The sequence below is a fragment of the Diabrotica virgifera genome, chromosome 7 (assembly GCF_917563875.1).
Source record: "Diabrotica virgifera virgifera chromosome 7, PGI_DIABVI_V3a".
NCBI lineage: Eukaryota > Metazoa > Arthropoda > Insecta > Coleoptera > Chrysomelidae > Diabrotica > Diabrotica virgifera.
The window spans coordinates 58,319,005-58,346,208 of NC_065449.1; the positions used below are offsets into that span (position 1 = coordinate 58,319,005).

The 27,204-nt window shown below is 34.6% G+C and overlaps 1 protein-coding gene across 1 annotated transcript; it reads right to left on the reverse strand.

The window, feature by feature from the left end:
• Positions 1-27,204, reverse strand: LOC114342212 (uncharacterized). The gene is made up of 3 exons (XM_028293004.2): positions 26,946-27,204; positions 22,521-22,622; positions 1-1,634 (listed from the first exon to the last, which is right to left on the reverse strand). The coding sequence occupies exons 1-3, from the start codon at positions 27,090-27,092 to the stop codon at positions 1,308-1,310; spliced, it is 576 nt and encodes a 191-aa protein (XP_028148805.1). The 5' UTR covers positions 27,093-27,204; the 3' UTR covers positions 1-1,307.

Genomic DNA, 27,204 nt, shown 5'->3' on the forward strand with positions numbered 1-27,204 from the left:
TTCGTTGCAATTCGTAACTGCACGCCGGGGTTTGTCCTGGTTGGGTCAGAGAGAGCAGCATATGTGCCCCCTGATGAGAGACTAATAAGTTTCTAAACAGGTAGAGGTGCTTGCAGCGCTCTCTGATTGGACTAGAATATGATGCAGTTGTAGTTTCATGTTGCAAAGAAATTGAAAATGGTGATTCATTTTTGATTTACATGTTTACTCTGAGTGGAGTACGAAGGGAACCATTCTCGTTGGAACTTTACCGCGCTGAGCAGAAAGACGTGAATTATAAATTGTAAAATTCCCTCATCTTCCTTAGTCTCAGCATCCGTTATGGCTTGCAAATTTTAGAAGCCTCGGAGGTGTAACCATTGAAGGTTTCCATTGTTTTCAATCTGGTAGGATGTAGAGTAACATTTTTGGTGTTGTTTTATATGCTATTAGATTGAAAACTTAGTTTTTTGAAACTAATTGAGTTCAACTTCTTGAGACGTCAATTACGACTTATACGCATGTCTGGTTAATTACGAGAAGGTGTTTGATCGAGTACAGCATGCCAAGATGATGCAAATACTAAAAGAAGCACGAATTAATAACAAAGATCTGAAAATAATTAGAAACCTTTACTGGAATCAGAGTTGAAGGTGAACACACTGAATATGTTAAAATCATGTGTGAAGTGAGGCAAAGCTGTCTTTTATTACTTCTAATCTTCAACCTCTACTCTGAAAGAACATCTATCGAAGCTTTGCACGGAACTGAAAAAGGTATTCTTCTAAACTGGTATCGGCTAAACAACATCAGGAATTCAGATGACACCATGATATCTGCGAACAACCTAGAAAACCTACAAGTGTTTATGAACAAAATCACGTGTTAAAGTCAACAATATGGACTCAATATAAACGTAAATAAGACAAAGCATATTATCATTGGCAAGAAAAAGATAACAGAAGATCAACTCTACATCAACCAAACTCTCATGTCTGTGTTCAATAATGGATATTAAACGAAGATATCTTCAGAAAATTGGAAGCATTTGAGATGTGGCTATATCGGAGAATAGTTAAAATTCCGTAGACTGAATAGGTCAGAAATGAGGAGGTCCTCAAAAGAATGAAGAAGAACCGATAGATACTGACCACTACCAAATCTCGAAAGAAGAAGAAAACCAACAATAAATACTTGCTAATTGTGTGAACGTTATTTTAGAATATGGACGTTGGTATTGTTTATTGTGGCAGATATCTTATATTAGAGATAAGGTAACTAAATAATTAAGTGTTTAAAATCTCTACTACATCTTAAAAATAACAACTTTAAATAAATCTCTTCATCTGCTTATTTTGATGATTCATGGCATATTGCGCATTTTCAGCCTTTTCGATCATTGCGTCAAGGGCGCTCAGATCCTTATCTAATGCTTTTTGTATTTCACTTTTTCTTACGGATGTACCATTTTCGGAAGACTGGGGATTTTCTGGTGTTGTAATTTCTTCTGGACTACTAGAACCACTTCCCTCAGTTCGTGTAGCTTTTGAGCACGACGGTTCATTTGGATCAGTATGTTCAGCGTCGAATGAAGATTGTGCGCTAAAGGATCCTATTTTGGTTTTAATAAGGCCAGCTACGGATCCACAGGAAGCCTAAAAAATAAAGGTTTTGTTGTTAATAGTTAATAATAATGAGATAAATGATAAGAAATACTAAAGTAAGAACCAACCAACTACAGATAATAATAGGATAGCATAAAAATTACAACCGGTAATAATGGAGTTCTTAATGTATGTGGATGACATAGTACCTATTAATAGCAGATTCCTAAAATAAAATTCAGAAACTAATCGATATATGTATGGGTAGAAATGATAGAAAAACTAAAAATGGAAATCAACGAGGAAAAAAGTAAGATAAAGATATTCAGCGAGGAAGATAATGAAATAAACATAAAATGTAAAAACTCAGAATTGGAAATAATAACAACTTACGAATACGTGGAAGTATAATTACTAACGAAGGAAAAATAGACTTAGAAATAACAAACAGAACAAAGAAATCAAACAAGATACACTATGCGTTAGCCCTAATACTGGGGAAAAGAGAACACGAGAGACAAAGATAAAAATAAATATAACAATAATCATACCGACTATGCTCTAGGCAAGTGAACACTGGACAATTCTGGAAAAACATCAAAGAAGGATAAAAACAATGGAGATGACCAGAGTCTATTTTACTTCACATCAGGCCTGAGGCACTACACACTTTTTGGGGCCCTAAATATGATTTAACAATAATAATAATAATACTGCACCAGAAATTTAAATTTTTATGAACAATAAATATAAGTTATACCTATTTAAACAATCAAACATTGTTTAATTATAATTCTTATTATTATCATTCATCATTTCCTGTTCGTAAAATGAAATAATTTTGAAAATCTATTTTGATATTGTAATAAAAATTTTTTTGGTGATATTTCCGGGCCCCATTAAAATACGGGCCCGAGGCAGGTGCCTCACGGGCCTAGTGGTAAAATAGGCCCTGGAGATGACACACATAGAAAAGATAGTTGGAAAGACAAAATAGGATAGATTAAGCAACGAGACTATTAGGAGAATGGCCAACCAAGAACCAATAATGAATAAACTAGAAAACAAACAAATGAACTCGTATCGGCATCTGATGAGGGTGCAACCCAACAGAATTACAAGAAAAGTCCCCGAAGCAAAAAACATCGTAAAAAGAAAAAGATGGAGTCCCAAAAAATGGATAAAGCAAGTAGTAGAGACAGGAAAAGTTAAACAAAAATCATTTAAGTAATTGAAGATAATGGCAAGGAATAGAAAAGAAGAGATGGGTGAATGGAAATTAAAGTAGCTTGCGAAAATTCGACACCATAATAGAATAAAAGGAAGGGGAGAAAGAAAGAAAGACAGTTTTTGATAGCTATAAAATTAAAGCCCAAAATTGAAAAAAAAAAATTGTATCGAGACTTGAGGGCCACGTATTTCTTTTGCAGCGACCACCGCAATTATATTTATGTAGCTTTAACATAATATAATTTCCACAAAACTGCACAAAAAAGCCCGGTCCTTGGCACCAGGCACCTCGGAGTCTATCACCATCAACGTATTCGTATTCAGCGTCTTCAGAAACCCACGATAGTACGTTCGTTAACGGTAAAATATTGCAAGACCTCTAAATTCTAAAGAACCGCTCCGATTTATAAGAAATGTTGCAAAAAAGCTCATCTTATCCTTCTCTTCAAAAGTGATATGACTACAATGTGTGCTTTTGATTTTTAAGGGGTGAAAACTACCCTTTTTTGCCAAAAATTAAAAACAGCCGATATAAGCGTTATTTAAATCTAAATTATGTGTAGGTACGTTAAATAGTATGTTAAATATAGGAATTTGATTGTTTATCATATTGAAATGTATTTTATAGTTAATAACTATTTTAAACCCTTAAAAACTACCCTCTAAATAAGAATTTGTATAAAAAATATTTTGTAACTTTAAATTAGGTAACGATGTATTTTGTAGTGATCTAAACTTTATTTTAACTCACGGTAAAATATTGCAAAACCTGTGAATTTTAAACAACCACTTGGGTTGACATGAAATTTGGCATTCACATAGCTAATAAGTTAAGGAAAAAAAGTGATATAGTACCGATGTGTACTTTTGCCCTGGGGATGAGTTTCACCCCTTCTCGCGGGTGAAAAAATATAGGTCCAAAATAAGTCCGGAAATGAATAAACTGACTAATTCTAAGCAACTTCTGTTCTATAACGTTTTTTCACTAAGTCAATACTTTTCGAGTTATTTGCCAGTGAATATGTGGTTCATTTTTCAACAAAAGAACCACGTTGTAAGACGGTTTTTCGCAAATAACTCAAAAAGTAAGTATTTTATCGAAAAAATATTCCGAGCAGAAATATCGTTATGAAAAACTGAAAAAATCTGTGTATGTATGAAGTTTGGAGACCTAGTAGAACAAGAGTCGTAGCTAATGAAGTTCCAAGATACGGGGTGTTGACATTTCTCTTACAAAGTGAAGATTTATTGATTGCTCTAAAACCGGTTGAGATATGCAAATGAAATTTGGTTGGTTTTAAGAGGTACTTATTACGCATTTATTGACAGACTTACTATTAAGAATTTTATATTCACCATTGGCGTGCATACGGGTACTAGTCTGAATTAAAAAAAATAGTACGCCACTGAGGTATTTCAAATTAACAAGCATTTTTCAGTTACTTATTTAATTTATGACAGAAAATATATCTTCCGTTTTTTTCATACGATGCGCCTTTTTCATGAAAAAAAAATAAATACTTATATCAAGGCTTAAAAAGTATTCGACATAAGTTTCAATGTGGTTTTTCAACGATAACTTCTGTAATTTTCAAAATATTTCATTGTTCCAAAGCTTATTTTGTGGGGAATTGTAAGTTCTAAAAGTATTCAGAAGTTGGACTTTCTTAAGGTCTTTGATTTTTAAAGCATGCGATTCAAAAAGCTTAGGAAACTGCGTCTCACACTTACGTGCAAATTTAAAATGTAAATATCTCACTCAGTTTTTACCATAGAGCCATTGAAAAAACTGAATAAGGTTTATTATGAAAAATACTACATTTTAGTATTGATATATATTTTTCAGATTTCTTTTAGTTTTCAGGTAATTTTGGAAAAATGGAAAACATTTATAAAATATCAAAAAATAATTTAATACTAAATTGAAATTTTTTTCAAACCTAAGCACTTTAAACTGGTTAAAAGTTTAGAACGCGTAGTCAGGCTATAAATAAACCTAATTGTGGTTGGAATAATGTTAATTTTTATTTTTGTGGAAAATTCACCAATTTAAGTAATTATTCTTTTGATTTTTCAACGACATAATCGTTTTGTTTTTGTAATAACTCGGCCATTTTTTATCCGAATCACTTTTATCATAGCACCTTTTAAAGGTATCAGTAAAATATTTAAAAGATATCTCCATAATTTTTTTCTAAAAATCTCTATTTCTTGCGTTATTTAATGATAAAATGTTTGATTCAAGGTTAATTCGAAAAAACCCCGATTTTAAGTAGGCTGTAACTTAGGTTTTGTTATTGCTATAATAATTTAAAGAACACCACTCCATTCATTAATTTAATAGGTTTCTTTTTGAATATAATGACTTTTTCCTAAGAATGCATAATTTTAGAGATATTTTTGAAAATCCACTCAATAACATGCATTTTTCATGTAGGAAATCATCAATTTCGATCGTGAATAACTTGCTAAATATCAATTTATCGAAAAAGTCGTATATAAGATTTTTTTCTCAGAATTGAAATATCTATCAATTTCCGAGGTTATTTTGACGTTAAATATTTCCACCCCCGAGAAGGGGTGGTACCCACCCCCAGAGCAAAAGCACACATCGGCACAATATCACTTTTTTTCTTTGACATATTATCTATATGTATGCCAAATTTCAAGTCAATCCAAGCGGTTCTTTAAAATTTACCGCAAAAACCGTCAAAGAATGGACTACGAGTAGTAATATTGAACTTTTTCCGTCAATTATTTCCGAATTGCAAATTTATTTTATTTCATCACTCCCAAATGCACTTTTGCAAAGTAATTTTCCTTGTTCAACAATGCAATTTTGGTATCAGTATTGAAAAGTAATGGAAATAAAATACCTTGGAATTACATTACTCAGCTACGGATGGGCAAAGAAGTGAGAAATCAAGTACAAAAAGCAAATAAACTGGCAGGATGTCTTAATAACACTATATCATGGCGAAACCGACATATTAACACAGATGAAGTCAAGACTTTATAAAGGCAGTGAAAGACCAATAATGACATATGTATCAGAAGCAAGACCCGAGACAGCCATCAGGGCCGCGCCGTCCACGTGTGCAATGTGTGCGGCGCACACAAGCACCAGCAATTAAAGGGCGCCACTTGAGTTCTTACAAAAATTTTAGTGATTTTAACTAGAGTTGTTACGGCGTCGGAATAAAAGCAGACAGTTCTATTACGAACAGTTCTTCTACAAGTTCATTTCTTTTGTGTTCTCGACCAAGCATTAATTTCAGTAAATGAAAGATTTTCCATATTGGAAAATCATGTTGATTCCTTAAAATTTTAATATAATTTGAACGACAGTACAGAAAACTCACAAAATATTTTGTGTAGAAATTTGTAAAAAAAATACCATCATCTAGTTATAGAGGGAGACGATTTGTTTGAAGAAATTATACAGCTTCAGCCTTTGTTAAAAGATCCACAAGGAAGAATTTGCTGTAACTGGCTGTATACCATTAATTACAAAATTTAATAAAAAAATTTTGTCCTGGTAAAAGGTATATTACTTTAAAAAGCCCCTACAGGGCTACAAACATAGAAACAATACGTTTTGGCTCTGTAACAAGAGCATCATCAGTGTTACATGAACATGGTGAGCCACCCAAAAATACAAAGGTTGAAACCTTTTAAAAATAGACTAAAAGTCTTATATAAATGTAAACATCGTAAAATCCAAAGGATAAATAAAATTCCTATGGATGTGGCTTTGGGGCAACATATGACTCCCACAGGTAAGTGGGTTAATTAATTAAATCATTATGTTATAAGAGGTGACAGGCAACTATTTGTTAAAAGAATTAAAAAATGATGTTTATAAAATTTTAAAATTTAGATTTTTAAACGAATTTACTGCAGTTTACCCAAATTTAACAATAGCTCTTCGCATTCTGCTCACTCTGTCCATATCTGATGCCACTGCTGAACGATATTTTTCTAAACTGAAACTTATTTAAGATTATATAAAAAATTATTTAAGATCGACCAACAGTTATGAGCGGTTGACAAATTTATCTATCATCTCCATCTCTATAGAGGAGTCAGTATTAAATGTAATTGATATTCACCATATTATAAAAAGATTTTTCGAACTGAAGGCGCGAAAAATTAATTTTTTATAAAATAGCTATTTCATGTTTAGTTTTTTATGTTGTAGTAATTATTTTAACTTACTTTATTTTCCTGTTGCACGTGTGAGAATTTTTAGTTATTTTTGTTTGGTTACAATAAAGATTGTTCATTTTGGCCGCCATTAAATGTTTTGCACCAAGGCGCTACCACGTGTTGGCGCGGCACTGACAGCCATAACACAAAGACTACTGGAAACGGCAGATATGAGAGTACTGAGAAGAATTACAGGAAATACACTGAGAGATCGAAAGAGGAGTGAAGATATCAGAAGACAATGTAACGCACAATCTATAAACGAATGGACACTAAATAGAAAAAAAAAGGATGGAATAACCGCATAACCAGAATGGGGAAGACACGTGTGGTCAAGATAACAAGAGATAAATCACCAATCGGTAGAAGAATTATCGGCCTACCGCGCAAAAGATGGAGTGACAACTTCATAGATGTATCAATCCGCCAATGAACAAGCAGCATTGCTTATAAAGAGGGAGAAGAAGAAGAACAATGCAATTTTCATTTCTACATCATCACTTTAGTTCAAAAAATTTTCTAACGCTTTTAAGAATCGAATGCAACAAGTTTCATTGAGATCTATCGTTAAGTATGGTCATCTCACGATTACATGGCTTTGAAAGTGGAATGTAATGTGTCGACTGTAGACAGGATAAACATCGAATGTGTCCGTATATCGTACACATGGCAGTTAAAGTGTTAAAAGTGTAGAGGAACTTGCAAAGAAAATGAAAAAAAAATTACTGAAGATAAATTAAAGAAGGACACATATATCCAAGACGACACATCTGCAGATTTACTGACACCTAATAAAAAAGATGATAAGTCCTATCTAAAAAGAATTGGACAATTTTGATAGAGGACTGCTTCATAATCAATTAATTAATTATTGTATTTTTTTTTATTTAGCTAATGCCTCGACAACTAATGGCCATTGGCATGGTAGGTACGGTAATTTTGAACAGTTAGGTACCTAGTGTCATGTGTAGTGTGTGTGTTGAGTAAGTGTCTTGTTACTTTGCAAAGTCGACGTCATTGTCTTTGCAAAGAGACGCTAATTGTATTCGAACGTCTGCGGTCCCGAAATTTACAAATTCTCTGTATGGGTACGTTAGAATGAGACCCATTTTCAACAGTCGAGACATATCATTAAAAACAAAATACCGTCTGTTGAAATGCTACATATTCACAGTTCTGCTTTACGGAATGGAAGCGTGGACACTAACTGTTATCGGCTCGAAGCTTTCGAAATGTGGTGTTATAGTCGCATTTTACGTATATCCTGGGTTGACCGAATTACTAATGTGGAAGTCCTGCGTAGAATGGGGAAAGAGTGTGAAATTCTCATAACCATCAAAACAAAAAAATTGGAATATCTAGGACATGTTATGAGAAATCAAGAACGTTACGGCCTTCTCCAACTGATTCTCCAAGGGAAGGTAAATGGTAAAAGAGGACCGGGAAGAAGACGCATTGCCTGGCTTCAAAATTTACGAAAGTGGTATAACACGACTACCACTGAACTGTTCCGCGCTGCGGTAAACAAAGTCAAGATAGCCATGATGATCGCCAACATCCGGAACGGATAGGCACTTTAAGAAGAAGAAGACATCGGGAAAGTTATTGTACATGTTGGATGTATACACATCGGTTTAAACCAGCATTGTTAAAATACGTTGCATTTTAAAGTGTATAAAATGCATTCAAAAGTATATAAACATGGCAAAACAAGTGTATTAAGAGCCAGATTTTGTAATTTAAGGGTTTTTGGGCTACTGAAGACGAATACGCGATCAGAACTGACCACCGGAGCACCTGGTGCCCAGGTTCACTGCTAAGGCACGTCAACTGGAGTTTCGAGTGTTTTCGGGACTAAATTAATGCAAATTTGTTACTCGGGGACTCGGGGAACCCACCTCGGTGTACCTGGTACCCAAAAAGCATCCAAAAACTAAAATATAACGTCTTAGCAGTGACTTTTACAACTGGTGGTCCAGGGGTCAGAGTTATGATGGCGTATTCATATGCAGCGACCCCCCCTAGTAATTGCTTGCATGCATTCAGTGCTGAAAACCTTCGAAACTCCAGATGACTCGAAACTCCTTAGCAGTGTCTGTGGTCACTAGGTGCTCTGGGAGTCGGTTCTGGTCGCATATGGATGTTCAGCAATCCCGAAATGGCTGTAATCTGTGTACATCAGTTAAGTGCTGAAATCACTCGAAACTCCAGAATATGACTTGACCCTAGACACAGGTGCTCCGGGTGTTGTTCTGATGGCATATTCGCTATCGGCAACCCAAAAACTTCCCGAGTAATCCAGTCGCATCAATTTAATGCCGAAAACTCTAGAAACTGCAGAAGATGACGTGCCTTAGCAGTGACACTGGGCCCCAGGTGCTTCGGGTGTCTTTTCTGATGGCGTATTCAGGCGAATAACACCCCATTAATCTATGTACGTTAGTTTAGTGCCGAAATCACTTGAAACTCCAGAATATGACGTGTAGGGGAAGGACGGGGAAGATGACGCAGCGTCTAAGATGACGCACCTCTGTATTTTATCAAGTACTTCACTAAATTCAGTTTTTATACCCGTGGCGCCCTCCTTTAGAAACTACTATTACTTTAAAACTTCATCGGTCAGCTTTCGTACTGTTTAGTATCTGTGAGGCAGAGTAACGCGATACACGTTGATTTCTTGTTATTTTTGACACTGCGAATATTAATGGTAAGTTGTTTAAAAATGGTTCCATTGGATTTTCTGCATATTCATGGGAGTAGGTGATATTTATTTTCAGTTAGCGAGGATTTATCTGTTAAATATTTGATGATGGATAATTTTGATAACCATTTTTTGTAGGTTATGCTGAACAGGCTAAGTTGACGCAGACTGCGTCATCTTTGCTGTTATAGTGCGTCATATTTGCCTTTTCAGTTCATTACCTTAAATAACAATGGAGTATAGAATATTTATTATTTAGTGTCTATTTTGCATTTTGAGGCATCTTTTTCTTTTTTAGAAATGGGAAAATATATACGAAAAACACAGAGAGGATCATTTTCTGCAGCAGCTCTTAATGCAGCATTGAATGCAATTTGTAGAGATGGTCGTAAAATTCGGGAAGTGGCAAGGGCATTTTCAATACCAGAAGCTACATTGAGGAGAAAACTTAAGGTTAAAAATTTATTAAAGGAAGTCAAATCAGAGTCTCTTGGTAGAGCCCCATTGTTTTCGGCACATCATGAAAAGGAGATACTAGATCATGTTCTCAAGCTGGCCAATTTATTTTTTGGTATCACTTGCATAGAGTTGAGAACCATGGCATTTGCTTATGCAGAACGCAATGAAATTAAACACAATTTTAATAAGAATAAACAAATGGCTGGAAAAGACTGGTATCTAGGATTTATAAAACGAAATCCTCAAATTTCCTTGAGAAAGCCAGAAGCTACAAGCATTAATAGAATAACAGCCTTCAATAAAATAGAAGTAGACCGCTTTTTTAAAAATTTGGAAACAGTGCAAGAAAAATATAAATTTCTGCCAGATCGCATTTACAATGTTGATGAAACCGGTATATCTACGGTTCCTAAAGAATCATGTAAAAGACTTGGACCCAAAGGAGTAAAGCAGTTTGGAATCATTTCTTCGTGGGAACGAGGGAAGAATATCACGGTAATAATGGCGTTCAGTGCCTCCGGTAACTACATACCTCCATTATTTATATTTCCCAGGAAGAGGATGAGCCCACAGCTTCAGAAAAATGGACCAAGCGGTGCGATTTACAACTGCACAAATAATGGATGGAGTAATACGTCTATGTTTTTATTATGGCTGAAGCATTTCCAAAAAAAAGTCCTGTCTAGTCCAGATAATCCCGTGATGTTAGTATTAGATAATCACTCGAGCCATATTTCACTGGATATTTATAATTACTGCAAAGAGAATGGGATTATAATGGTTAGTATTCCACCCCACACATCCCACAAATTACAACCTCTTGATGTGTCATTTTTTTCTGCATTAAAATATGCGTATGGTCGCCATTGCAATTCCTTTCTAAAATCTAAGATCAGCAACTCAGAGTTTGAAGATAAAATTACTCCATATGATGTTGCCGAGATTTTTAAGTTAGCATATGATCAGGTGGCAAATATTGATAAGGCCGTTTCTGGTTTCGGAACGTGCTGAATTTTTCCGTTAAACTCTGATAAGTTCACAGAAGATGACTTTTTTCCTGCTGATAATTTAAACAATGATAGCTTGGATAGAGATGTTTCTCCTGAACCTGCACCTCAGGGAACACCTCCACTAATAACAACACCATCTATAAGAGAACCAGAATTACCACGTCCATCAACCAGCCGACAGTCTCCTGAAAGTCGTCACACAACCCCCACAAAACAAAATGAAATAACCAAACGTCCACATATTTCTCTTTCACTTATTTCTCCAGTTCCTTTGCCCAATAAAAAAATTAAAAGAAAATATGGACGACAAAAGCAACATTCTGAAATTCTAACAAGCACCCCTTTAAAAGAATTCTTAGAAGAAAAAGAGAATAAAAAAAAAAGAAAAACTGGCGAAGTCGGAAGAAGGAAAGAAAAAAGTAACCAGACAAGTATTGGTTAATGATGCAGGATTAAAACTAAATAAAAATAAAGGGAAAGCCAAAGTACAAAAAATAATCAAACAAAAAATAAACAAAAAAATCTTGGAGGATAGCGATACTGAAGAAAGCGATTTTGATGAAGAAGGTCTTTGCAATGACGATGAGTTGGATGATATAATCAACGAGGGAGGTGAAACTGATATCTGCATATTATGTGGAGACTTCGGCAAAAAGACGGAAACATGGTTCAGATGCACAAGTTGTGGACAATGGGTGCATAAAGAATGCAGTGGAGCCAAAAGTCCCGAAAACTACATTTGTGACTTTTGTTAATATGTTAAAAAAGCTTTGTTTACATTTTCTTACTTTCAGTATTAAAAAATAAATTTTCTTTTCATATCACTTGCGCTTTTAATATAGATACCTACATGCGCCATCTTCACCATCACTGTGCGTCATCTTTCCCTCGGTGGAAGGTAAGATGGCGCAAAAGCGTTTTTTTTAAAGCCGCATAAAAAATACTTCCTTTTATTGAAAAAATAATCCTAGAAATTGGTTATAGAAATGTCCAAATTACAGGCTCGTAGCATTCAAAGTTAGCTTAAATATTTTTTACCCTTAAATAAAATGTATTTTGCTTAGGTGCGTCATCTTCGACGTCCTTCCCCTACCTATACACCAGGTGCTCCGGGTGTTGTTCTGATGGCATATTCGTTTTCCGCAACCCCAAAAACTTCCCGAGTAACCCGTTAATGCCGAAAATCTTATGTCCACTTTACATCAACAATAAATTGAACAAGAAATTGACAAAGTTATTCAAAGCCAAATTTGCGTGTACAAAATGTACGGTTTGTAAAAGAAAATGAAGGAATTTGATGAAATAGAACAATTGGATATGTTTTATTTTGTCAAATTTCTTTATTTTCTTTTTATTCACGGCAAAATTGGATGTAGAATTGTGTTTTGTATAAGCCAAATTTGACCTTAAATAACTTGTTGTCAATTTCTTGATCAATTATTGTTGATGTAAAGTGGACTTTAGAAACTCCAGAAGATGACGTGTCTTAGCAGTGACCTTGGGCACCAGGTGCTCCGTAATCGATTCTAATGGTGCAGTCGTGTTGAGCGCCCCAAAAACCACCGTATATCAAAATCTGGCCCTTTATATACTTATTTTGACATGCTTATGCACTTTTGGATGCATTTTATGCACAAAATATGCAATTATGAATTTTCATCCATTATTCTATTGTAGACTTTTTTCCTGACATCATCCTGAATTTACAAGTCTCTAGGTGCTGATTGAACAATTGATTTATTCTGGTGAATATATTTTTGTTATTTTTGTTATTAATCGTGGTATTTTCTTTCTATAACTTCCTCTTTATAATAGAAAGAGGAAGTCAATAGAAAGAAAATACCACGATTAGTAAGTCAATAACATATCGAGTTAGTACAAATTTTATATTTTAGTATTACTTATTGTATATCTATGTAATATTAATATTATTTATAATTTAAACATATTAAAGTCAGAATTTGGTATTAGTTTTTTGAAGGTAGATTAAATGTAAGACCAAATACTTACGATGTCGGGATAGTATCACGAGGTTTTTTCCTGGTTTTCCCTCGTGATTTACTATGGAATCTCTAACGCGAGAATTTTACTGTCATCGTTGCATTTGGTTGTCTTTTTAAAGACAGATCACATGCTATGATTTTTTTGCGACGGATATTCTTGAGTTGGGATTGATTTCATGTAATCGAATGAACTATCTTTTAGTAAAGTCGTCCCAGGAACGCAACTCATAAATATTGGCGATATCATTTTAAAGTCTTCTACTTTAAAATGTATAATATACGTCTGAATTGCCAATATAAATGAGTCAGATTAAATAAATTATTAGAAGAATTTTTTTACTTAGCAACAACATGTTTGTTTTATTTTACTAGTATTTTGTATTTTGACAACGAAACCCGATTTGGGCTTCGAAACGTTAATAAATTCATTTTTTAGTAAAATTGTGGCTTATTTTCCATAAAAAATACGTAATTATAAAAATGCCACAAGGAAATAGCTTCAGAACAACATTAATAAACCGTTATCAAAAAAGCAAATATTAATAATAGTACATGTCGGCATTTAAAATGATTTCATCAAGAATTCCTAAATTGTATTGATAGACCAGGGCATTTAGAATAAAAAATACCAGAATAAATCGATTTTTAAATACAACACCTTCCAAAAGGGATTTCCAACTTTTTCTATTGTATTCGGGATGATGCCAGGAAAAAAGTCTACAATAGAAAAATGGGTGAAAACGCATGGATAAAATGCATTAAAATCCACATTTCCAGAGAACAAAATGCATCAATAATGCATAAACACGTTAAAATCAGTATATTAAGGGCCATATTTTGTTACTCGGGGAGATATTGGGGTCGCTGAACGTGAATGCGCCATCAGAGCAGACCCCTTGAGCACCCGGTATCCAGGGTCACTGCTCAGGCACATCATCTTCTGGAGTTTCGAGGGTTGTTTTCGGCACTAAAATGGTGCAAACAGATTACTCGGTGGTTTTTCGGGACGCTAAAAAGAAGACACCTTCAAAACTAACCCCCGGAGCACCTAGTGTCCAGATTCACTGCTAAGGCATGTCATTTTCTGGAGTTTCGAGTATTTTCGGCACTAAAAAGACATACAAGGGGCCTTCACCTACATCATAATCGTAATCAATATCTCCAAAACCCCCCGAGTACCCTATTTGCATCAATTTAGTGCCGAAAACCCTCAAAACTCCAGAATACGATGTGCTTCAGCCAGCAGTGTACTTCGGCACCGGGTGCTCCGGGTGTCGGTTCTAATAATGTATTCGTGTTCGATCGACCCCAAAAACCCTCGAGTAAATTGTTTGTATCAATTTAGTGCCGAAAACCCTCAAAAGTGCGGATAACCTGCCATAGCAATAACCCTGTGCACCAGGTTTTCAGGGGGTAAGTTCTGATAGCGTTTTCATGTTCAGCCACCCCAAAAACCACCGACTAATAAAAACTGGCCTTTTTATGCTATTAACATATTTATGCTTTTAACATGTTTATGCACTTTTGTAAACATTTTATGCACTGTAAATGTAATTTTGCATTTCCACCCATTTTTCTATTGAAGACCTTTTCCTGACGTCAGCCCCAACACAATGCAAAAAGTTGTAAGTCGATAGGAGCCTTATTTAAAAATCGATTTATTTTTTCCTCAATGCCCTGGTCTATGAATAAACTCAGTTGATTACCGTAATATATAATGATAGGAACTAACTTATTATAATTATAAAAAATTGTGAATGGACATGCTAACTTCTAAAGGACATGCTATAATCTACTATCAATCAGTCCTTTAGTCATGAATATTACAGCAAGAAAATTATTCTAATATCGGCAATAGAAAGTGTCTATACTTGAAGAAAGAAAGACAAAAATACATCAAAAATGAATAACCACTTTCAATTTCGTTGCAACACGAAACTACAGCCGCATCATTATTCCAGTTCAATCAGAGAGTGCAGCAAGCACCTTTACCGGTTTCGAAACTAGTCGAATTAGTCTTTCGTCAGGAGGCACATATGCTACTCTCTCTGACCCAACCAGGACAAACCCCGGCGTGCAGTCACGGATTGCAACGAACGAAATGGCAGGGATGGCCTAGCGGCAACTGCTAGCAAATTACTAAGTTTTCAATCTAATAGCACATAAAACAACATCCAAAAATATTACTCTACATCCTACCAGATTGAAAACAATGGGAACCTTCTCTGGTAACACCTCCGAGGCTTCTACAATAATTTGCAAGCCTTAACGGATGCTGAGACTAAGGAAGATGAGGGAATTTTACAATTTATAATTCACGTCACATCTGCTCAGCGCGGTAAAGTTCCAAAGAGAATGGTTCCCTTCGTACTCCAATCAGAGTCATTATGTAAATCTAAAATGAATAACCATTTTCAATTTCGTTGCAGGCTTTCGTAGAAGCCTCGCAGGTGTTACCAAAGAAGGTTCCCATTGTTTTCAATTTGGTAGAGTAACATTTTTGGATGTTGTTTTATGTGCTATTAGATTGAAAACTTAGTAATTTTCTAGAAGTTGTCGCTAGGGCATCCCTGCCATTTAGTTCGTTGCAATCCGTGACTGCACGCCGTAGTTTATCTTGGTTGGGTCAGAGAGAGCAGCATATGTGCCTCCTGACGAGAGACTAATAAGTTTCGAAACCGGTAGAGGTGCTAGCTGCACTCTCTGATTGAACTGGAATAATGATGCGGCTGTAGTCTCGGGTTGCAACGAAATTGAAAATGGTTATTCATTTTTGATTTACATGTTTACTCTGATTGGAGTACGAAGGGAACCATTCTCGTTGGAACTTTGCCGCGCTGAGGAGATGTGACGTGAATTATAAATTGTAAAATTCTCTCATCTTCCTTAGTCTCAACATCCGTTAAGGCTTGCAAATTGTAGAAGCCTCGGAGGTGTCACCAGAGAAGGTTCCCATTGTTTTCAATCTGGTAGGATGTAGAGTAACATTTTTGGATGTTGTTTTATGTGCTATTAGATTGAAAACTTAGTAATAACAAAAATACATCTTTTACTGATAATTTGTTAAAAATTGACTTTTAGAACATCTTGATATAACCATAGTCACCACAAGATAAGGTTGACAAAACATACAGCATGTAGGTTTTTAAATATTGTTCTGAAGTTATTTCTTTGTGGCATCTTATGCAATTTACTATTTTACTTGAGAAATAATTTAAGCCAAAAATTAAGTTGGAAATTAAATTTATTGACGTTTCGACTTCCACTTCTGAAATCGAAATTCGGACACAACGATTTCCGAAGTGGAAGTCGAAACGTCAGTAGAATAGAAAAACCTGGTATTTTTGTGATTTATGGTATACAGCCGGCTACAGGAAGTTTATTTTCCTCGTGGATTCAGTAAATTTAATTTCCAACTTGCAAGTGTGGCTTATTTCCCAAATAAAATAGTAAATTATGTAGGTTTTTACCTACAGCAAGACTCTCTTGATCGGACTGAATGCCGAATTGACCGCCGAATTGAATGCCGACTGACTTTGACCTTGACCTACCGGGACTCGATTTTACAAAATATATCCGCTGTGAGCACAAGATCCGCCTTCTACACATACGTCATCCAGAACTGTAAGTATCGGTACCCGCTTTCAACACATCTTACAAAATATACCCGATTCCAGCATATATGGTGCCATTTGAATCCACTGTGTTTTTGTATTTTCACTAAAGTTTTCTATCCATTTATTACATTGCACACTATAATCTATCTCGGTATTATTTCGGTTTAGATTTATTCGTACGCACACGTTAAAATTAGAATTATCAGAACATAATTCAGAAATTTTTCATACAGTGCGCTAGAACAAGTGTTACCCCCTTATTAACTAATTTATTTTTAACACATACGCAAAACGCTCGGACATGTCGATTTTTAAAATAATCAAAGTATAATATAACATCAACGTTTCGAACTTTACACGATCCCTCTTCAGGTGACAGGCACAACTTTGATTTTTTTAAATAGGAAGGTGCATCATGTGGTATTTCATTAAAATCGTTTTCGAAATACTGATTACAAAAATGTATAATACTTTAATCATTTTTGAGAGCGTCGGCGCAAAATTTCGATCGAAATTTTTTTAAACGCGTTCATTTTTTTCGAATCCTGAGAAAAGTAGTAAGTATTTTTGAAAAATTTAAACGCAGAATAAAATACTACATTATTACCGAGGGCTTAAACTCCCTTAGAATAAACAAAGTGTTTATTTTGAATGATATATTTGAAATTAAAAACCAGACTAAATTTTCTCTTTTTTTTACCCCTGTGACTTATTAAAAAAATCATTATAGAAGTTCTCAGGCCCTTTAGACCCTCGATAATACTGTAGTATTTCATTCTACGGTTAAATTTTTCAAAAATACGATTAGTTTTCTCAGGATTCGAAAAAACTGAATACATTTAAAAAGCACTCTATCGAAATTTTGCGCCTACGGTCTCAAAAAGGTTTAAAGTAATATATATTTTTGTAATCAGTATTTCAAAAGCTTTTGAATGAGGTGTCACATGATGTACTTTCCTATTAAAAAAAACAGAGTTATGCTTGCCACCTGAAGATGTATCGCGTAAAGTTCGAAACATTGATGCTATAATATACTATGATTATTTTAAAAATCGACCTGTCCGAGCGTTTGGCTTATTTGGAGCGTTAGTAAGGGGGGGTAACACTTATTCCAGTGCACTGTATGTATTTAGATGAAACGATGACCACTAACATACTGTCGACCACATTCAAGATTACTGCATAATAGTTGGTTAAAAAGTTTAAATGGCACCAAAATAACGTGCTGGAGTCGGGTATATTTTGTAAGATGTGTTGATAACGGGTATGGATAGTTACAGTTCTGAATGACGTCTGTGTAGAAGGCGGACAGAGGGTATATTTTGTAAAATCGCTTCCCGGACTGTGTATGTGACAGGGTTGAACCTTGAAGGTGATTTGACTGTGATCTGATCGTACCGTGATATGACCTGTTGGTCTGAATCAATCTTTTTATTCGTCGAATAAGTTCTAGTGTAATGATTTTTTCACCAACTATACTGCAAGCAACTATAATGCAAGTGCATTATATCCTGAACTTTGTTATTGGTCGATTTTTGTTGGATTACTAAAAATGAAGAGAAGAACCAAAAATTATTTTTAGTATGAAAACGAAAGTTTGATGAAAAAACAGACAGTGTTTGGTACAAACAGGAACATGAGATATGCTAGTTCTCCAAATGCCAGAGAAAATTGCTAGTTCTCAAAATACCGTATTTTGAGAACGATTTCCGAAATGGATGTCGAAACGTCAAATTAAACTTATTTTAAAGTCAAATTGTGACTTATTGCCAATAAAAATATTGTATTAAGATGCCACAAAAAATAGTTTCAGAACAATATTGTTGAGTCATGTACACTCCAGAGGCTTGTATTTTTATATTATATGAAATCTATCGCTCCAAGGACCTTCGGAAATCTTGAAGTTTGGTAGAAATTATTTTGCAGCTTATTTAATTCACTGCTGTTGTGGGGCATTTGTACAAACCGAGGACGTAATAGAGCAATGTAATAAGATACTTTTCTTACAATTCGGCAAAATGCAGATAGCCAGTAATATATTGTAATAATACGTCGCGAACACGCACCAACACTAGAACCGTACGAGTTCCACAATCCGCGCAGATGGATTTCCCCCACTCATTTCCGCTTCTCCGAAACAGCACAGGCAGAGGGATACTTAAGGAGGCCAGCGAACGGAGATTCTCCAGTCTTGAAGCGACAGGTCTGGGCTCCACTACCAGCCAAGCGAAGTGAGCGAGACGCCGTACTGACGTGATCTCGCAAACTGAGCCAGGCCGACTTGAGCAGCGAGGTGTACCGTGTTGAAGTATTTTGCTGCTCATAATTAAACGGTAGCAAGTGAAGTGAACGAGCTCTCGATAAATTTATATATTTTAATCGCGTGACTGTTTTACAACTTACACCGCAGTGAGGTGTAAGTCACAGACTCAGTAACAGGTGCCATGATAGGTACGTCATGGATAAATCGTCTTTCCAAAGAGGAATTACAGCGCGAAGCCGAAAAATGCGAATTAGATTCCAGTTAAGATCAAGACTCAGAACTTTTTATAAAGTTCGCGGGGAAGCGACAGGAAAAATACCAAAAATCAATACTTCCGAGGAAGTTGCATCAGATACTGACCCAGGAAATTTCGATAATCACAAGCCAAGACTTAACAATGACAAAACAAATGAGGCAATCAGATTTACAAATCAAGTACGGAAGTGGAATGCACACTTCGACAAGAAACATTCGGATGCGGTAGAGTTCATAGAGAGAATAGACGAGTTAAGCCTAGCCTACGAGGTCGATAAGCAAGATCTGCTAAAAGCATTACCAGAATTGATAGGAGACCATGCATTTTAATGGTACCGAAACAACAATAGAAATTGGAATTCATGGATGGACTTCAGCGAAGATTTTAAAAAGCTTTCTATCCTAGAGAGTATTCTCTACAACTAGAGGAGTAAATCAGAAACAGGAAGCAAAGGAAAAACGAACCGGTGGATAGATATATCACGGATATTCAAACATTAATCAGACGAGAAGGATCTTTTTCAATATTAATATGATTTTCGATGCAAGAATGAACGCTTTGACGTAGGTGATCTTGTCTCGCTTTATAATCTACAGTGTCGTCGAGGCTTGTCTCATAAAGACAATGGGAAGATCATTATGAAATTAAATAGAGAATATATCGAATTAAGAAGTTGCCAAAAGGTAAACTAAAAGAAGTTCACCCAAATCTTCTTGAAATATATGCTGGCTCAAATAAAAAAGGTAGGAGCACGAACTCTTGAACAGGAGATAAAATAACCTACGACCAAGCAATAAAGCACAGAAGTTCAGCAGGATCTTTTTAATGTTCCGGGAAACGTCTTCATAGCCCACTGTGTTGCCCAAGACCTATGATAGAAAAAGAGAGAGAACCACCTTTATCTTAGTATGTTCACCTACATATTTCTATTTAGAATTAGGCCATGTATTTAGAATGGAAGAAAACAGGCTTCCAAAAACCCTGTTGAATGCAGGAATGCAGGTGAGAATACCCATTGGGAGACCGAGGAAACGATGGAAGAATGGTGTGGATGAGGACGCAAGAAATGTTTCTGGAAGTCTATCGGAGAAGAATGGCTTAAGACCGTAACGAATTGTGAGGTTTGCTGAGGGAGGCCAGGGCTCGAATTGGAGCAGTAGAGCCATAGGATGGATGGAGACAATTTCCGGTATTACTTATATTTTTTTTTATTTTACAAAATAATCGCATCAACCTCTGAGGTTATTAGCTGCATATATACATATACATAAGATAATTTATTTACAAATGCTAGATTTTGTTAAATACATTGATATCTTTAAGAAATTTTACCAAATGTTCAATTTTACAATTTTCTCCTAAGATTTCACTTGTTGATCCGATGATGTGGTTGTTCTGTCTCTGCAACTGGTATCTTGGGCACTGTACAAGGACATGCTTAACACTTAGTTGGATATAAGTTTTCACATAAAGTGGGATTAGTGTGACCAAAAGTGTGTCCGTGGGTAAGTCGGGTATGTCCTAGACGAAGACGAGTAACAATGACTTGGTGAGTTCTGTTGTGAATTTGAGATTTCCGCGGTTTTACAAACGTTTTCACTTCGCGAAGTTTTGAAGTTGGACTGTCCCACTGGTTTTGCCACAGAAAGAACTACATATCTCACTTCACTCGCGGTTTTACTGTTCCTGGCTTGTTGGGCTGTACTGTACGATCCGCTTCTTTATTTTCTTGAAGGCCAATATGTGTGAAGGAACCCATAGGAATTGTACAGTATGGTTGTTGTTTTGAATGGTAGCTAGTTCTTTTTTTTTAATTAGGAGAGCAATTGGATGCTTCGTGTAGGTACGGTTGGTTAATGGTATGGATGGAACTGAGGGAATCGGTAATTATAAGAGCATTGGATATAATACTGGAGTTAATATGAACGAGAGCTTGATAGATGGCGTATAGCTCGCCAGTATGTATACAGTTTAAGGATGGTAGTTTATACTCAAGTGTAATATTTGGAGTAATGATAGCTGCCCCAACTCCAGTAGATATTTTAGAAGCGTCTGTGTATATATGATAGGATTTAGAAAATTTTGTTAGTTTGTTGATGAAAGTATTTTTTATTAAGGAGTGTGGAGTATAGTATAGTTCTTTCTAAAGATATTTAAAGATGTATCGGATTGAGGAATGCTTAATGTCCAAGGAGGAGGAATTTCTATGAAGTTGGAATATGTATTTGGTATCGGAATGTATAAAGTCCTAAGGGTTTACCTAACTCTTTCGTAGAATGGCGGTTTCATGTTCCTACTTTCAGTATATAGGTTTTTAAAACGATCAGTGAATATGTTACTTCTAGATGGATTGTTTGGATTAGAATTAGCAGCAAATGTTTATGTGAGAGTTAAGTGCATCCTTCTATATTTAAGTGATGGCTCTCTAGTTTCTGCTCGTAAACTTTCTATTGGGCTGGTCCGAAATGCTCCTGTAGCTATTCTTAATGCCGTATTTTAAATTACGTCAAGGTGGTGTAATAAGGATTCTTTAGCAGATGCATATACTATGGAACCGTAATCTATTTTAGATCTAATTAGGGTTTTATAAACATGGATTATGAAGTTATAATCAGCTCCATAGTTTTTATTAGAGAGAGTTTTCATAAGATTAATTCCATTTTGGCATGTTTTTTTTATTTGTAGGATGTGTTTTTTCCATGTGAGTTTCGTATCAAAAACCACCCATAAGATCCTAATGTCATCGGCATAATTCAGGATCTGGTTAGATAATTTTAGTTGCGGTTTAATCGGATCACGTTTCTTTGAAAATAACAAACACTTTGATTTACTGAGTGAAAACTGAAATCCTGTTTTCTTCGACCAGTTTTCGAGTTCATGAAGTGAGGTTTGTAAGTGACGCTGTACTGATGAGATGTTTTTTCCTGAAGATACTAATACCAGATCATCCGCATATAATCTGCCACGAACTAAGCTGGAGTTTGATGCTATAATATTATTCACGGTAATTAAAAATAACGTTGCGCTTATTACAGACCCCTAAGGGGTTAATTATATCTGTTTTTTTATTCTGTTCTGAAGATTCTTACACCGATATATGATTCTTCTATAATAGAAGTATGAAAAATAATAAGTTTAACAAAACATCAATAATGTACGAATTTGCACAAGTTTTCTAAAAAATCTTACCTTCATTCGATTTATTTTCGATTGAGTCTTTTTCAGGATATTGTTTAATTCATCCAATCTTCCTGTCATTCTATTAATACCTTCTTTTTCTAGGTCTACCTCCTAAAAAATATTAATGAGTGATGATATTTGAATACTATCCATATCCATAAATTGCGTAATAAATTTTACATTCAGTTAATAATGAGAATGTAAAAAAATAAATAGAAAATTTTGTGTTATATTCTATAAATAAAAGTGGAAGAATGTCGCCTGTCAAAATTTTCAATGTGTTTTAAATGTATTCATTTTTTTCAAAACCTGAAAAAACTAATAAGTATTTTAGAAAAATTTAAACGGGGAATGAATTATTATAAATATTTCTGAGGGCCGAAAGTTCCTGAAAACTTCTATAATGTTTATTTTAATAAGTTACAGGGGTGAAAATAAAAGAGAAAATTTAGTGTGATTTTTAATTGTAAATATTTCATTCAAAAGAAACTTTTTAATTATTCTAAGGGACTTTCGGCCCTTGGTAATAATGTAATGCTTTATTCTGCGTTTAAATTTTTCAAAAATACTTATTTATATATGTATATTGAAAATACTATATACTGATATACTGATAAAATATTATACATTGAAAATTTTGACAGGCGACATTTTGCGCCTTTCCCCTTAAAGGGGTATGGGCAAAATATTGGTCCAATGCTATTTAAATGCATTCATTTTTTTCGAATCCTGAGAAAATTAATAGGTATTTTTGAAAAATTTAAACGCACAATGAAAGATTACATTATTACCGAGGGCAGAAAGTCCCTGAAAATTTATATAATATTTATTTTAATAAGTTACAGGGATGAAAAAAAAAAGAAAAAATTTAGTGTGATTTTTGATATTCCATTAAAAATAAGCTTTTCGTTTATTCAAAGGGACTTTCGGCCCTCGGTAATAATGTAATCTTTCATTCTGCGTTTAAAATTTCAAAAATATTTATTAGTTTTCTCAGGATTCGAAAAAATGAATGCATTTAAAATATTTTGGAGCGAAATTCTCTACGTTCTTAAGATTCGATTCTAGCAATAAAATAACTGCTAAAAAACTTTTGTTTGTTGTTTTCGTAATTTGACCAGAGTATAATTCCGATAAGGGATCGAGTGGGTTGACAGAAAGGAGAAATGTATCCAGTTATTTGTACAATCATATTTGAATTTAAACAGTAATACATATATAGAAATAACACGTAAGAATTTAAAAACAAAACTAATTTCGTGACGAAATTAATTAATTCTTGATTAATTCAATTTAATTCACCAATGTGACACTTGGGAAAAGTGGGGAAAACTGTGCATAGACGTATGATAATATAGTCCGTCTAGAAAGTATCCGGAATTTTATATTTTTTCTAATTTTAATAGATTTCCTTTTTGTAACATTTTAAGACAAAAATAATGCATCAAGTAGGTTGTGCCGATATTAGGTTATGGACCAATTCGCATGACAACACCATCTGTCAAATATTGTTGTTTGTAAACAGATTTAAGATTTGTGAAATAATGTCGCAAGTAGAAAAAAGAAAAGTGGTGGAATATTTGTATAGAAAGGGTGTCCAAAACGTTAAAAAATTAGTGCAATTGACTGAACTCGGAAAAAGTGCAGTGTATGAGACAATAAAGAGGATAAAAAATGGCATAGATATGAGACATAGACCAGTTTCGAGTAGACCGCGTAAGATTCGCGGAAACAATTTAAATGCTTTAGTGACTTTAGGACGACAAAATCCGCGCCTAGGGTTTCGAAAATTAACGAAGAGATTTGGAAATCAACGAAGAATAAAAGTGTGCCCAGAAACTGTCCGCATGTCACTGAAAAAGCAAGGCTACATGTCAAGGAATCCAAAAAAAATCCCTACAATGACATCTCTGCAAAGGCAACGAAGAATAGATTTTTGTCAACGTTTTCGAGAAGATAATTTTAATAATGTCTTTATATCTGATGAAAGTTGTTTCCAGCTTGGTGCAAATCATCTAAAAGTCCTATCAAGAGAAAATGTTACCGTTCAAATATCCAAATTTCCAAATTTCCCACTAAAATAATGGTTTGAGGAGCAATATCTCAGCGTGGTGCTACACCCCTCTGTATAGTTAATGGTACTGTTGATAGTGCGAAATATTGTGACATCTTAAATGGTTTTCTTCTTGAAACGGCTCATGTTTTATATTCAGAGGGGAGGCGTTTTCAGCAAGATAATGCAAGATGCCATACTTCTGCTTATACTCAAGCTTGGATACAAGAACACGAATTGGCAACAATTCCGTGGCCAGCAGCATCTCCAGATCTTAGCCCCATTGAAAACATATGGGGACTGATGAAGATTGAAATGGAACGAGCAGACGAGATAAAGAAGATTTGATTCGGTCAGTTTTATAGGCCTAGAACACCATTACCGAAAATTATGGCCTTGACCTAGTTTAGGGTGTACCTGGATGTTTAGTTAAGTGTTTAAATTTAAATGGAGGTTGTATAAGTAAATGAGATGAATTATTTGTTGAAATTTTATATTTCAAGTGATCGAAATAAATACCGTAAAATTATGATTCTGCTTTCTTTTTTCCGGATACTTTCTAGACGGACTATAGTATTGGAATTACAGGGTGATTCATTAAGAATGTCCAATATCTGGGTTGTAGATTCTAGACCTAAATATTAAGATTTAACATAATTAACTTAAATAAAATGTGGCTCGTTACTAAGTTACAGGGTGTTTTATTTAAAATTTTAATAATTATTTTTACCCAGAACTTTATTATAACTATTTTACATATCCTTGTCATACTTGGCAGAGAGTGTAAGTACCGTATACTCTACTAAATTATAAAAAACAAACGTTTCTAGCTACTACCAGAGGAGTACGATAGGGGACAGTGAATGGTGGACCCTTGTCAAATTCTACGCCACTGACGAAATGCCTATTTTAGCGCAATATTTCGATTCTCCAATACTTTGTAAGTAAATTATATAATCTTCATTCGTAACGATAAAGTCATTAATTTTCGAGATATTTGAAGTTGAAAATGAAACGATACGCTATTTTGATTAATGTATTGTGCCCCTTGATTTTTAATTTCAAATATCTCGAAAACTAATGATTTTATCATTACGAATGAAAAGTATATTATTTATATAGACAGTATTTGAGACTGGAAAAATTGCGCCCAAATAATAATTCCGCCAGTGGTGTATGTGGGAAGGGTCAACCATTCACTTTCCCCTGTCGTACGCTTCCGATAGTATCCAGAAACGTTTATTATTTATTTAGTAGGGTGTACAGTACCTACACTCTCTGCCAAGTATAATAAGGATGTGTCAAATACTTTTGAAGTACTGGATAGACATAATTAAAATATTTAACCCGAATCACTTAAATAAAATGTGGCTCCTTACTGAGTTACACATATCCTTGTCATAGTTGCTACAAAATGTTGGTACTGTACACCCTACTAAAATATGTTAAACAAACGTTTCTGGCTACTACCAGAGGCGTACGATAGGGGAAAGTGAATGGTTGATCCTTCCCACATTCTACACCATTGGTGGAATTGCTATTTTAGCATAATGTTTAGATCCTCCAATACTATCCGTATAAATAATATACTCTTCATTCGTAACGATAAAATCGCTAGTTTTCGAAATATTTGAAGTTAAAAATGAAGAGGCACAATACATTAATCAAAATAGCTGTGCCGTTTCATTTTCAACTTCAAATATCTCGAAAACTAATGACTTTATCGTTCTGAATGAGGAGAATATGATTTACAAAGTACCTACTGGAGAGTCGAAATATTGTGCAAAAATAGCAATTCCGTCAGTGGCGTAGAATTGGGGAAGGGTCAACCATTCACTGTCCCCTGTCGGACGCCTCTGGTAGCAGCCAGAAGCGCTTATTTATCATAGTTTAGTAAAGTGTACAGTATCTACACTTTCTGCTAGATATGATAAGGATAATATGTCAAATAGTTTTAGAGTATTCGGTAAAAATAGTTATTAAATATTTTAATAAAACCCAGTAACTCAGTAACGAGCCACATTTTATTTGAGTGATTTGGGCCAAATCTTAATATTTTGATGTCTAGAATCTACCACTCAGAGATTGGAAATTCTTAATGAATCACCCTGTATAGGAGTATACGAAGTTATAAACATATCGTACATATTTCCTTTATGTTCCAGCGTGAAAATCTGTAGTTAATGTAATTATTATTATCGTCAAAATGATATTATATATAGGTATACATAATAAATCTAAAATTGATATAATTTGTTAAATTTAAAAAGTATTGTTCACGCATAAGATATTTTCGTGATATATATTTTTTTATCAAAGTAATGTTAATATTGGATACCAAAATATTTGTTATCATAAGCTATAAATTAATATCTACTAACCTTTAAATGTTCTATATCTACTTCCTCTTCTTCAATCTCCTTTTTCGCCTGTTCCATAGCTTTTTTCATAAACTGATCATAATCAGGTTTTTCAATTCCCAACAGTTCAGCTCTCATACACTCGTATTCGTAAGATCCTTCAGCCATGATATCACTATTTCTAATTAATATAAACTACTATTTACAACAATAATTAAATCGTTAGAAGTGGAAATATCACATGGTTATCTAAGCTTAGAGTGTTCCAACAGTTGGCAGA

Excerpts from the sequence above, each read along its gene's own strand:
- LOC114342212 (XM_028293004.2), bottom strand. The coding sequence starts at position 27,092 with ATGGCTGAAGGATCTTACGAATACGAGTGTATGAGAGCTGAACTGTTG. Across the intron at positions 22,623-26,945 it reads TAGATATAGAACATTTAAAG|GAGGTAGACCTAGAAAAAGA; the intron begins GTTAGTAGATAT and ends AATATTTTTTAG. Across the intron at positions 1,635-22,520 it reads CGAAAATAAATCGAATGAAG|GCTTCCTGTGGATCCGTAGC; the intron begins GTAAGATTTTTT and ends TTTATTTTTTAG.